Raw genomic sequence first — 13,505 nt, 5'->3', positions numbered from 1 at the left:
ATTAATCGCGAGTTAACTCAGGCATTGATGCGATTAATCGCGATTAAAAAAATTTAATCGATTGACAGCACTAATATATATATATATACATATATATATCTATCTATATATATATATATATATATATAGATATATATATAGATATATATATGCCTGTCTAGTGACCATCGACACACTATTTTTCAAGGTGCATTATGGGAAGTTTTTTTGCACTACTTTTTCATCCACTAGACACCCCTAAAAAAGAGTGTAATAACTAACAGTTTAATAGGAAGCAGTATTAATATGCACTAAAATAACCGATGTTCGATTTGGAACTTTGTATGAGCTAAGCTAACATTAGCCTCGCTGTTTGCTGTACATTGATGAAAGCGAGGCTTAAATGGACTCTCACTCACAGTGAAATTTACATTTCTAATTCATTTCCATTTACTCTAAATAATTTTTTTATTTAATGTCTTTTATTGTTTACAAAATTGTTTGCAAATTCTCAGTTAATAACACGGCAGATGCATATTGAGTCAGAATTCTACTATTGAAGAGAGCATCTATTAACCTGAAGATGCTTTGCTAACATACTAGCCACTGTCGCTACCTGATCCATACCTGAAGCATGATCTCTACCCTTAGTTTTTTTTTGCAACCAGATATTAATTAAGGTTGCCATTAAATAATTTCATTATGCTACTTCCTTAAATCATTAAAGCATGCTAAACTACTTCGTGTAAAGTAATAATAATAATGACTTCACTGAAAGAAGAGATGCATTTACATCTTTTACATTATATTGCTTGTCTGACGTTGTCATAGGACATGCTCATTGTCTGGTGAAAACATAGTGCACCATATTTATCTGTATTTTAGCTGTGTTCCTGTTTAAATTATACACTGTGTACTATTCAAAGAAATTCAAACATAAAAAAAGGTTAAAGCTGAAAAATCAACATCCTTTTGTAGGGCAGGAATTACATTTCCAAGACAGTTCTGCTACTGATATAACAGAAAGATGTAAACGCATTTAATCTCTCACCAAAACTGTTATTAACTTTTTACACAATGTAGTTTCTTTTTATAATTGGTGACAGAAATAAGTGATGTTGACCTATTTTCATAAAATGCAATCTGTTGCAGCCCGGATGAAGTGTTGGTCGCACACCTGCAAATAAACTGGTGGTTGGCATTGTTGTACAGATTGAGTAGCGACAGCCATTACCAGGAAAAGGAAACAGTACTGTCTGAAAAGGCCTGAGTACTTGAAATCTGCCGTTTGCTGTTTTGCCAGGATTCTGACTTTATAACATTTTTAAAAAAGTAAAAAAAAAAAAAACAATCCACTGGACTTTGTTTAGAGAACATGCAACTTGAAACGGAAGGAAGGGTCCTCTCCTTTGGAATTGGGACCGTTAGGCTTCTTTTTTCGCTTACAATACCCCATACCTGTCTATGAAAAGCCTCCATCTCAACGCCATTTCTGACATTTTGAATTGAAAAAGCTCCTGGATGGGAAGAGAAATGTCTTCAAACTTGGAAACCAGTCTAGTAGATTGTTTTTTTTACTTTTTTGGATTTACTTTGACCTGGATGACTGAGAATCTAGCGCCTTTATACAATACAGCACAGAAGAAGAAGAATAGATTTTATTGTCATTACATTGTCAAGTACAAAGCAACAAAATTCAGTCTCTGCCTTTAACCCTTCCCTTTCGGAAGCAGTGGGCTGCCATTGTGCGATGCACAGGGAGCAGTGTGGGGTTAAGTACTTGCAAACTCCTCAGAGTACAAGTACACTGCTCTAACCACTGGGCCAACACTCCCCTCAGATGTTATAGGTGAAGAGCTTTAACACCAGAAGTTGTGGATCCCACTGAAATCCTCATCTATAAGACTAGATTAGATTAGATTAGATGAGCTTTATTGATCTCACAGCGGAGAAGTTCACTCGTCACATATTGGCATAGAAGTTACAGAAGGTGCAAACAGGGAGGAAAAAGGTGCATTAAGAATAAGCAATATATATACAGTATATCCAGGTATATACAGTATATCAAGATAAATAGGATTAAGGTGCAAGTGTACATGTATCGCACACAATGAAAAACAAAATAAAAAATAATAAAAATATGTACAATCTGGTTGGCTTATATACAGATGGAGAAATATTGCACATTCAGCATATTGCACAGGATATTGCACGGTCAATAAAAAAAAAAATATATATATATAGCTGCACAGTGGTTTTTACAGGAGTTATTGTGGTTATAGTGCATTATTATAGAGTCTGGTGGCAGCAGGAATGAATGACCTGGCGGTAGCGCTCCTTCTTACAGACAGGGTGTCTAAGTCTCTGACTAAAGGAGCTGCTCAGCTCCTCTACAGTCTGGTGCAGAGGGTGAGAGGTGTTGTCCATGATGGATGTGAGTTTGGACAGCATCCTCCTCTTAGCCACTTCCTCCACTGAGTCCAGAGGGCAGCCCAGGACAGAAGTGGCCTTCCTCACCAGCTTGTTCAGTCTCTTTCTGTCCCTCTGAGCTGCCAGGGGCCCAGCAGATGACAGCGTAGAGGAGGGTTGAGGCTACCACAGAGTCATACAAATTTTTAAGGAGGGGCCTGCTGGGACCTCAGCCTCCTCAGGAGCTCTGCCAAATTCAGCCTTGTTGTCAAATGATACAGGAAGTTCTTATCCAGCTTCATTCGGCTGTTTTATTTTATTTCTTTATGTTTGTCCAGATTCTGGCACAGCACAGCAGCTTACGCCATCGCCACTGCAGTAACCGGCCCGGTTAGTAACCTCCCGCCTGAGGGCTCTGAGGTGTACTGTTGGCCCGGTGACCTCCTCCAGCCCAGCCTGGTGGTTTTACTCACCCTGGACCCTGAGGAGAGGAAGAGGAGGCTGAGGAACAGAGGTTTGGTGAAGACTGATGAGGAGCAGGAGCTGGATCACAACCGACTCTTCAGACTCAGGTTCTTAGTATTCTACATCTGAGAGACGCTCTAACTCATTGTTTTTATTCCAGTAAATCTTTGAATCACATATTTGATAGAAAAAAAACTCTTGGTGAACTTTTTTGCATTAATCTACTCCAATGCTTTTGAAAATGATTAATTATTTTTAGACACAACATGCACACAATTTGGTATAAATACTCAGGATTTTGGGACATAATTTAAAACTAAGTACAGCTTAAGTGTGATGTTCAGCAGAAATGGTTGTTGCTTTCTAAAAAAGTCTGAGGCAAACAAAAAGTGAAATCATGCACGGATACAAATTTTCAAAGTTTGGAATGAGTGTGACCTGGATGACTGAAAATATTCACCATCATGTTTAAACCTTTAGTTTGTCTTTGCACAGTTTTTGGTTTCCATGACTTTAACCAACATAAATCCAGGATACTTTTAAAAAGTTCTAACCAACATGAAAACTACAGCTGTGACCCAAAAATGTGTTTTTTAAAAAAAAAGGAACTCTTACAGCAGCTATTGCTCTACTGACTAATTAGTAATGGCTGCAATGGATTTTATTTGGGGTGTTAGAGTAAAACAGGATGCATTTATGGTAGATTTGAATTGTAATGACTTAATTAGAATTTTCTGCTCACTTCTCAGTTATGTGTTTGTGTTTCTTCATCGCATAAAGTGTGTTGTCATAGTATAAGAAAATATAAGAAGACTTAAAGGTGAAAACATCATTTTAAAAATGGCTGAACCATTATGCCAAAAATCTAAATTGTCATCATTTTTCACCAAAATTGCAATTGCAATTTTATTTAGATTTTTCCTTTGAACTAACCCAAAGCTTGTAGATGTTTCACCTAAAGCTTTTGGTTTTTAAAGGAATATTACACCCAAAACATGATTAGCCTTCATTTTCTACTCACCCCAATGCTGAACAACACTCTGGAGTACTTTTTTGATATCTCAAATGCATCTGGAGATCTGGGAGGCTTCTTGCTGTCTGCTGACATTTAAATAATGGAGGTCTATGGTGCCCGAGTCAGAAAGGTCCATAAAAGTCCACAAAAAACGTGTCAATATTCCTCCATACTGCTCGTCCAATGTATTCCAAGTGTCCTGAGTGGGTAGCGTCCATAATTTACTCGAAACGAAGTCATTTAGAATGTTTTTAGAGCATAAACAGTAGTGTATAGGATTTCCTAAAAGTGCGTTCACGAGTCTACAGAAACCGCGGCAGACCAAACCGGAGGAAAGTGCGCATTCAGCGTCTGCTCTGCCGATAATGCAAGCGTAGAAGAAGAAATGTGCTGTTTACCTGTGCAAAGAAAGAAACAACGAAAGAAAAATGTCTGAGGACTTCAGTGTTGAGGAAGAGCATGAGTTCTTTGCCGAGCTGAATGCGCACTTTCATCTGGTTTGGTCTGCCGCGGTTTCTGTAGACTCGTGAACTCGCAGGCGCGCGCTTTTAGGAAATCCTATACACTACTGTTTATGCTCTAAAAACATTCTAAATGACTTCGTTTCGAGTAAATTCTGGACGCTACCCTCTCAGGACACTTGGAATACATTGGACGAGCAGTATGGAGGAATATTGACACGTTTTTTGTGGACTTTTATGGACCCTTCTGCCTCGGGCGCCATAGACCTCCATTATTTGAATGTCAGCAGACAGCAAGAAGCCTCCCAGATCTCCAGATGCATTTGAGATATCAAAAAAGTACTCCAGAGTGTTGTTCAGCATGGGGGTGAGTAGAAAATGAAGGCTAATCATGTTTTGGGTGTACTATTCCCTTAACAGCGTGCTCATCCAGAGTCCATTGTTACAGGACTTTGCTGTAACCACTGTGTGAAAAAGTGTTAACCTTCTACTTGCTAGCTGCTACTCTCTACCTTTTTGTGAGGCGAATAAACCCACTTCAAGCGTTTAACCACCTGAAGGGCTGTGTTGAGAAATTTTGTGTCTTATTCTTGTTAAATGTAGATTAAAAATGAAGTGCCCCGGCAATTTTAAAATAGCTTTTTATTAAATTGCAATTACATTGCAAATGCAATTAATAGCCCAGCCCTAATTTTAACTCCTCCCGGCCAGTTAGTGGTGCTCTTGTGCTGGCCCTTGTTAAGTATTAACCTTAGAAGGAACAGCAAAGGTAAATGTTTGAAACTCAAAATCCATTTATCATGTGACTTCAACTTACTGCTCCTATTGGGCAGAATCCCATGTTGGCGCTGTAAACAGATATTAATATATTTTAGACCTGTCAAAATTTACATTTTGAGTAACATTTATATTTAAATTTTCACCATTCTAAGGACAGACGCTTGATCTTTTTTAATTAATAATTGTGATTTAAAGTTGTAGCTATGACCTTTAAAGGGACATGGTCACATTTTACACCCCTACAAAAAACATCGAAATCACCTGATCCTGATAAATTACGGTTTTATACACCAAGTGTCTTTCCTGATAGTGTTAAAATAGGCCTTTTTGAGTCTAAATAGATTTCCAGCATCAGGTGCTATGGTAAATGGCCTGTACTTATATAGCGCTTTTTCAAGTCAGAAGACTTTACCAAAGCACTTTACACTACATTCAGTCATTCACCCATTCACGCACACAACGTGTGCCGGGGCTGCCGTACACTGGCGCCACCGGGCCCTCTGACCACCATCAGTAGACAATGCAGGTGAAGTGTCTTGCCCAAGGAAACAACGACACTGAAAGTTGGAACCGGGGCTTAAACCGTCAATCCTTCGCTTTCAGGGCAAACTCCTACATCCAACGCCACTGTCCCCCTACCTTCAGTGGCGCTCTCAAATTTGTTGTAAGTATATACAGAATGGCTTAATTTACTAAGAAAATAATTTTACAGAATAAAACGTTTTTAACCAGTTATTTTCTGACGTATAAATTAAAAAAACTCATATAATGTCACTATGCCCCTTTAAAGCCGGGCATACACTGTCTGGTTCGTACAGTCAATTTTTCGATCGGGCCGACTTTCAGCCCGATGCGTCGCATAGTGTACAGGGGGTAACAAGGGCCGATTAGCCTCTCACGACCACCTCCCGATCAGGAATCATAATGTCGGGATAAATGTTTGAAATTCAGTTGGCCGTCGTGAGGTACTGCTGGAGCAGAGCTACAAGCCGATTTACCAGAACCTTGAGCACTGCGCAAACAAGGGCGTTCTTCCAGATTGACGAGTCTGACCAGCGCCATCTCTCTGCGCCGAGTCCGACGTGTGGTTTTTGGTCATGTAATGCGAGCAGGCAGGTTGCATCAGAGTGTCGGGTTGCACAGTGTGAGAACATGCACTGTGAGCTCTGAACATTTAAACCCTGCAGTTTCATCGTACAGTTTAGGCCGTAACTACTTGCAACGATTGAAAATATCACACAGTGTATGCCCAGCTGGGAATATTTTTGCAACTAATGCAGATGCTCTAATGTAAATTTAAATCTTATATTTGCTAGATACTTATTGCAAATAGAGTGATTCAAATGGTTCTTTAATTAGCTTAACTTGCACCTACAAAAAACACTGCAAAGACATATTTGTTTACTAAAATCACTCTTTTTGAAATCAAAAATGTTATATTTATTTCATTGTGTCATGTATGACAGAGATGAAATACTTTCCTTTTTCCATTTTTGCTGTAGAAAACTGTGATGTGCCCAAAGTTTAAAAATGCCAAAAAAAGTGAGAGAACAGAAACCCATCAGCCTGATGTCACAGGAGAACAAATGTTTACTGCTTTTGGTTACAGGCTGTGTGTGACTGTGGAGTCACAGATGGGTGCAAACTGCACAGCACTTTCACAGTTTGACCAGTTCAGTCTCAGTCTTATCCATCAAACACTTAACAATCAATTACCGTCCCGTGAGAAAAGTGCCTGATGAGAAAAAGCAGGTGATTAGTTGCTGCACTGCTGTGCTCCACTACGCTGGTCAAAACTCACAGCCCGGTTAGTCGCTACTCAGACAGGTCGATAGCTACTTTCATTCATCTTCTCCACTGACGTAATGGCCTGTCCACATGGGACGCCCAGATGTTGGGCCAGCAGAATTAGAAAACAGAAGGAGTTAGGAAGACAGAGAGATTCAGCAGACTGCCAATCGCCAACATAGGCAGGAGTTTTATAGGAAAAAAGACAAAAGCAACACTCTAAGCCATCTGTGTTGTTTATTTTGCTTGAACTGGATTTATTATAAAAAGTTAAAGCATGAATCAGCCTCTGGTTTTCCTGTCATGTTCTCATATTGCTCACTTGTTGGTCGATGTGTTTGTTCTTATGTGCAGAGTTGAGGAAGCTTATCGGAGGATCGTCGGCCCAGCCTGCATCACCGTGGATGCAAGCCCCTCTGCAGACCTAGTGCTCCAACAAGTGCTGCTTTTAATTAGGGCCAAATGCCACTTGTAAACAGTTCTCCTTCTCCTCCAACCCCCCAGCTGGCAGCCGAGAATCCAACTCATGCAGGACCGCGTGTGGCCACTGGGTGCCAGTAAGGTGCTGTCAATGAGGCTGCAGGAGGGCAGGTGGCCAGATTGGAGTGTGGAAAAGAGATTTTGCTCACAATGAGTAAAGGTTGAATGGCCAGGAGCCAGAACGGCATGCTGCAGACAAAAAATACATATTAATGGAGAACACAAACACTCTCACAGGAGGATTGTCAAAGAAAAGTCTGTATTTCATTTCTAACTCTGCTTTTACAAAGCAGGCTGTTGTGCAGCCTTCAGAATCACACTTTATCTGTAAATAATAGATGCAGACATCCACCATGGCGCTTAAGTTGTTTTAATTCTTAACAAAGAAACGCTAAATTTGAACATATCTCATGACAGAAAAAGAAAACGCTACCAGCCTCCAAAGGAACCTTAGCCGGATTGTTAATGTTGCATTAAAATTCTTTTTCCCTTCTGAATGTTGTTGTAAAATGAAATACATGAAACAAGTTTAAATAAAATGTTGATACATAGATTTTGTTTTATACACACATTAAAAAAGATACAGTCAACTTTCAACCTACTTTAAACTAACTTTCCAGAAAAATGAATGGGAAAAACTTATCTTTTTTTTTTGGTATATACACCCAAAGGCTCTCAGCTGGAATGTTGAAATCACATGTGAACATTGTTTTTTTTTCAATGTTACTTTTATTCACTTTGTACAAGAAGTTTAGGTGAAGTGCATTAAGGTCTTAACAGTTGTATGATCCTAGCAGTCAAATATGTCAGTCAAAGAAACTCAAAGTCAACTATATGTTCTGCAGACTTTCCCACCTGTCCCAACAGTGAGGAATGAAACAACATAGGAATATGAAATGCACTCTTGTCCTTAAAGTGTTGAAAAAGAAATACAAGAGTACAAGAAGTTGGGATTCCTGAACCAGGAGTATGTTTGTACGAACTACACCTTATGTAGTTCCAACTTTTCCGAGTACCTAACATGAATTCAGGGTATTTTTACAAAGTGGTCCGACTTAAAGGTATACTGGAGGACTTTTGCAAAGAAAAAAAAATCCTCCCTCTCCACTTTAAAAGCAATGCACACGCACAACCCAGTACCCGCTCCCGAGAGGGAACGGCCATTAAACATATGCAAGAGCGTGCACAAGCCTATTTCTCCTCGTGCACGCTGTTTAAAAGCTGCTGTTTACATTGCTCATACAAGCTTACTTTCCAAAAGAAGATTTCCAATTTTTACACCATGTCAGACTCACCACGGGTTAGTGAAAATGTGGATAAGCATGTAGTGCGGCCTTACGTAAACATATTACCAGAATGACTGACATTTAGGAGGACCACTTATTTTGATGAACCACCCAGAAAAAGAACATCCTCTATTATACCTTTAATGTATTCGTTGAGTTTGTCACAAAAATAAGGACAATGTATTTATCTCTACAGGGTGTTTTAATGGAAAAAAATAATTGATTCTAATCAAATTCTGTCCTTGAAGTCTTACCTGTGTGTTTAAACACACAAGTAGCCTTAGTTAAAAGATAATGGTTCATTCTAGTTTGTTTCTTAATAGATCTGTCATATATACATACATTCCTTTCTATAACCATACTGCTTTTATTGCTGACATTACCTTATTTAAGCTGTGTATGAATAAACCACAGATCACCACTGAGACATCTGGCCCTTTGCTGCAAGTTCTGACATGGAAACATAAATAGGAATATTCTCTGAAGCTGAAACTTCAAGTGTTAACATCAGAGGCTGCGCCCGAACATCTGTCCCAATCAGTATACAGAGCACTATATAGTGGTTACGCCATTTTAGGTGAGTGTCTGAATGTCTAGTGATTGAAATAGTAGTGGACTAAAAATTTCCCACAATGCAACTTGAAAAGTAGGGATCCTCGATGGTCACTAGATGAGCAGATGTATCTCAGATTGCTTTGCAAGAGCTGTCCTTGCAAAGCATCATGGGATTTGTCATACCGGTGTAGGTACCTGATCTGCTCGACGCCCTGACACTTATGACGTCAACATATGGCAAGTCCACTCGGACAAAGTGTATTGCACCTATTTCTTAAGGGTCAATTAGCTATTTTACATTTCATCGGTGATCTAAATTAGCCGAAAGTAGAAAACAATCACTGTCAGTCTTGAAGTAAAATACTGTGTTCTAAGATTAAGTAAGATCTGAGGGCAGGGGGGCACAAATGGGACATCTTAAATGTCTTTCATAGAGATTTTAGGCAAATTAAACGGTTATTCTACTTTAAGAAAACAAAAGGTTGTTGACACGAATTTAAAGTAACTAATGCTACAGATGCTCCTGACTCTGCAAACTGACGCTGCGTGATGTTATTGTTGTCTGGGCAACCACAACGTTTTAGATCATGTGGGGACGTTTGGCCAGTCATGTAGCGTAATGTCGGACCACCCGAGCAGATCTGGTACCTACACCGGCGACTGATAATAAAGATGGTGCAGGCACTACACGGGGAGGCGGAGTTCATGACCAACGGGGAGCGAAAAGTAGTAATCAGTATTCTGGATCGTTACATATATGTTGTCGGCTCGTTGGTCACAAAGCAGGACAGGCCCCGGAACCAAGCTTACTGTAAGTTTTGTATCTAACGTCCCCTTGTTCTTCATATTCCATTAGCTTTTTACAGAGTATTTTTTACTCTCACAGTAAGACTGGACAAAGTGCGTTCCTTTTCCCCTAAATACGGGACAGGTACTTCTATTACTAAATACGTAATAGCTAGGGAGGGTTGGCAACCCTAGCTATCACCTGACATTCAGAGTGTAGCCACTGCTTATCCAAAAGAGAAAGCTGAGGAAGCTTTTTGAAGGTTTAGGAGTCTCGTCCTGGGAAGGGACGGATGAGCTGGAGAGTGTTCGAGATGAGACGAAGCTCTAGGTTTCCCCTTCCTGGAATTTGATCATCTCTGCAACTTGACTTTATGAAGCAGTTAACAGGATCTATTGGAGATAAACATTTACCTTGTAAAAAAAACGGATGCCTCAAGGCAGCAACTGCCCATGTAACACTAGTTAACCCAGCTGATGCTAAACATATGATAACCAGGGTGGTACATCGTTTTAACCCCTCAGGAAAATTCATTCTGTTTATACTTGATGTCTTTATGAACCAAGGCACTAAATACACGCATGAGTTTGCACATTAGCTAAGAGTATATGCTGTAACTCATTTATACAAGCAGGAAGCCTATATTTGGCCTTTGTGATGGGAAGATTAATTGGGGGTTTTAGTAATTATGAGCTTGGCAATGCTGCGGGCTGGAGAAGACAGAGTGACCCATCTCTTTTACTGTGATGCATCAGCGGCGCGCCAACAAATGCAGACCCCATTCATATGGCAATTAATGGTGCGCTGTATATCACTGTCATTCCCTATGGTTCCACTCATGAGTGTAAGGCTTCTTACCGCCGGTAACGGCAAAGCAATGTTTTTCTGAGCACTTTGGGCGAGTGTCACCAACACATGTCACTACACAGGGTAAAAAAGGTGTGATTATGTTCATGGAGTGTGAATCTTTATATTTAAGGTATATGAATCCAGTTTATTGTATTTATAATGTATCAGCTGCCTAATGACTCAGCAGATGTGCCACTAACACAGACTGTTGAGCAAAGCGATTAGGCCGTGAGCCAGAGCGCTTACCTTATTCCAAAGTTGTGTTTGCCTCTGGTGTCAGCCATATTTTTCTGTCAGATGCTGTTAAATGCTGTTTGTTTTTTTGTTGAAACAAATAGTGAGTGGTGATACCACACCATTACTGCCCTCCAGCGCAAATGTAATATGGCACTGATGGCTCATAAGCACTAACAATAAAATAATTCACATCTCTCACCATACAGTAGTTTTCTGTTTTAGGAACGTCAGGAATTTCTTTCTAGGGGTTTTTCTTGCATCGCCAACATAAACACAGAGGTTAGAGCCGCTGGAGTGACTTGAACGTTGGAATTTGTTTGTTTTAATGGAAAGCTGTGGTTTAAGGGGAAAGTTCATAACCAACGGATCTGTTTCCAATCTTTGACATCACTACTGGAGTGATGTGGTGAGAAACGAAGGTCCATCCTGAAACCATAGAGATACCACAGGCGCGCTAGATCTCAAACTTCTGCTAAAATTATCTATAGAACAGGAGTTAAATAAATGAAGGTAAACTTTTGCACATAATTATATGACACATACCATGCATAATTAGACTCAACCTTATATATTTATCCCTTGGGATTAATGAATTAAATTATATATATATATATATATATATATATATATATATATATATATATATATAAAAAATAGGGTCAAACTACACTGATTAAAACATCCATAATTAAAAAAACAAAAACAATCACTGGACAAATCAGACATTTTAATGAAGCCCTTGCTAAAAAATCTAAACAATTATTTTCTTAATGTTTCCTCTCTAAAATAACCATTAACGTTTCTGTATAATATACACATTGATTGATTAAGCAGTTATTCTTTATCTATAATTAAAGACTCTTAGGTGATTCAGGGAAATAACGTTGCCTTCTTTCCGATAAACTAACATGTTTAATGTTAGCAAGTTGGTTTTAACAATGAATTACTGTATTTTTGATGTCAGCTTAGTAGGGGGGATGGGGGTGGGGGCAGTTTAAAACAAACGATGCAAAGAGTGTTGCACATTTAATGCTTTTGTCGCTATATTTTGTGACTTTTCAGACCCCTCTAGCACTTTCATTTCAAAAAAGCGCTTACAACCAAATCTAGCGACTTTTTTCTGCTACTGGAGACTTTGGAGACAACATCTAAAAGCAGCGAACTCTGCTCTCCAGAGCAAGTAGATTGGTAACCCCGCCTCCTGCTCTCCTCTATCTTGTCTGCTGTCATGATTCATGCAGCTATTATTTCATCCAAATGAAAAATGGAGAACAGATAAGCAGATCATGGCTTGTCTACAGTGAAAAGAAGGACTGGGTTATTTACTTTGGCCTTTTTGGAAACACAGGAAGGAGCAATCAGCTAAGTGAGCTTAGTGCTTGGAAAAAATCTTTCATTCCTTTAGAGACAGCATGAAAAGTCAGCTGAGTACAAAACATAGAGAAGAAAACAAGAAGAGAGGAACCAAACGTAGAAAAAAAAATGTATGTCTATTCTATTAAAATGTCTGTATCTATATAATGGGTCTGTTTTATGTGTTGTCTTCTCAATTCAGAGGGCCCCCCGCCTGCCTAGGGCCTGAAATGTCCTTAATCCACCCCTGAGTTTACGGTTGATATACTAGCTGTCAAAATATCAAATGACCTAAGATTGAAGGGTGGTACTGCTGCCACCCTCTGGTTTAGAAGGGAACTGCCCATTAAGGTGTTTAAGTCACAGAAAATGAGAAATTCACCTGCTTAGGGTTGCCAAAAATTAGCTGGGGTGGTTGTGGCTACGCTTTTGAAGGCCAAGATGCTGTTTATGGGCAAAAACTGCATGCAGCAGAGAAGTAAGGGACCAAGGGGGGTTGGCGAGTGTATTTGCACACACCAAAAACTCACCCTGTATGAGGCCACTTTGCACTACACTCCTCAACTTCAATATTTCATCTGCACAACAGAGAGGGAGCTGCGGTGAGGAGGAAAGCCCTCCATGAAATAATTAAAGATCCAGCGGGGATGCAGCAGCGCAGCAGCCGCCGTCCCATCCTAACTAATAGATCAAATGAAAGCTGTCCCTCAGATCATTAATAATGAGTGTGGTATGGAGACTTAAGGCGTAGGGGGTGGGAGAAGAGTGGAAGGGCACAGGGCTGGTACAGGTTTGGGAGGAGGTGAAGGGAGGGTGCGGAGGAAGTACAAGGTCTTTTTAATGTGCATTCGGTTGGTGGTGGGGGGGCTCGAATTGTACTCCCTTGGCAAAAGTCTCGGCGGAACCTCACTTGGCAGCCACATGAAGCGGCACGGCAAGAGGAGTCATGCATATGATTTGGCACAGAGTGTCTGCCAAAAACTGAAGCCCGTCAGCAACGTCTATATACATCCCACGTCAAATAAACAACGTTTTAAACAGTGACAGCGCAGGTTAGCAGG

General features: G+C 39.9%; 1 protein-coding gene across 1 annotated transcript in view; it reads left to right on the top strand.

Moving 5' to 3' along the window:
• Positions 1 to 7,891, top strand: part of cmpk2 (cytidine monophosphate (UMP-CMP) kinase 2, mitochondrial) — a 14,823-nt gene extending 6,932 nt beyond the window's left edge. Inside the window, exons 4-5 of the mRNA XM_015374645.1 lie at positions 2,727 to 2,960; positions 7,252 to 7,891. Of these exons, the coding sequence (XP_015230131.1) occupies positions 2,727 to 2,960; positions 7,252 to 7,372 (355 nt within the window). The 3' untranslated portion in view covers positions 7,373 to 7,891. The remainder of the gene's footprint in view (positions 1 to 2,726; positions 2,961 to 7,251) is intronic.
• The last annotated feature ends 5,614 nt before the right edge of the window (positions 7,892 to 13,505 follow it).

Source organism: Cyprinodon variegatus, unplaced genomic scaffold (assembly GCF_000732505.1).
Source record: "Cyprinodon variegatus isolate N-32 unplaced genomic scaffold, C_variegatus-1.0 Scaffold107, whole genome shotgun sequence".
NCBI classification, from domain to species: domain Eukaryota; kingdom Metazoa; phylum Chordata; class Actinopteri; order Cyprinodontiformes; family Cyprinodontidae; genus Cyprinodon; species Cyprinodon variegatus.
The sequence above is the reverse complement of the archived record's forward strand: the minus strand, read 5'-3'. Positions and strand labels throughout refer to the sequence as shown.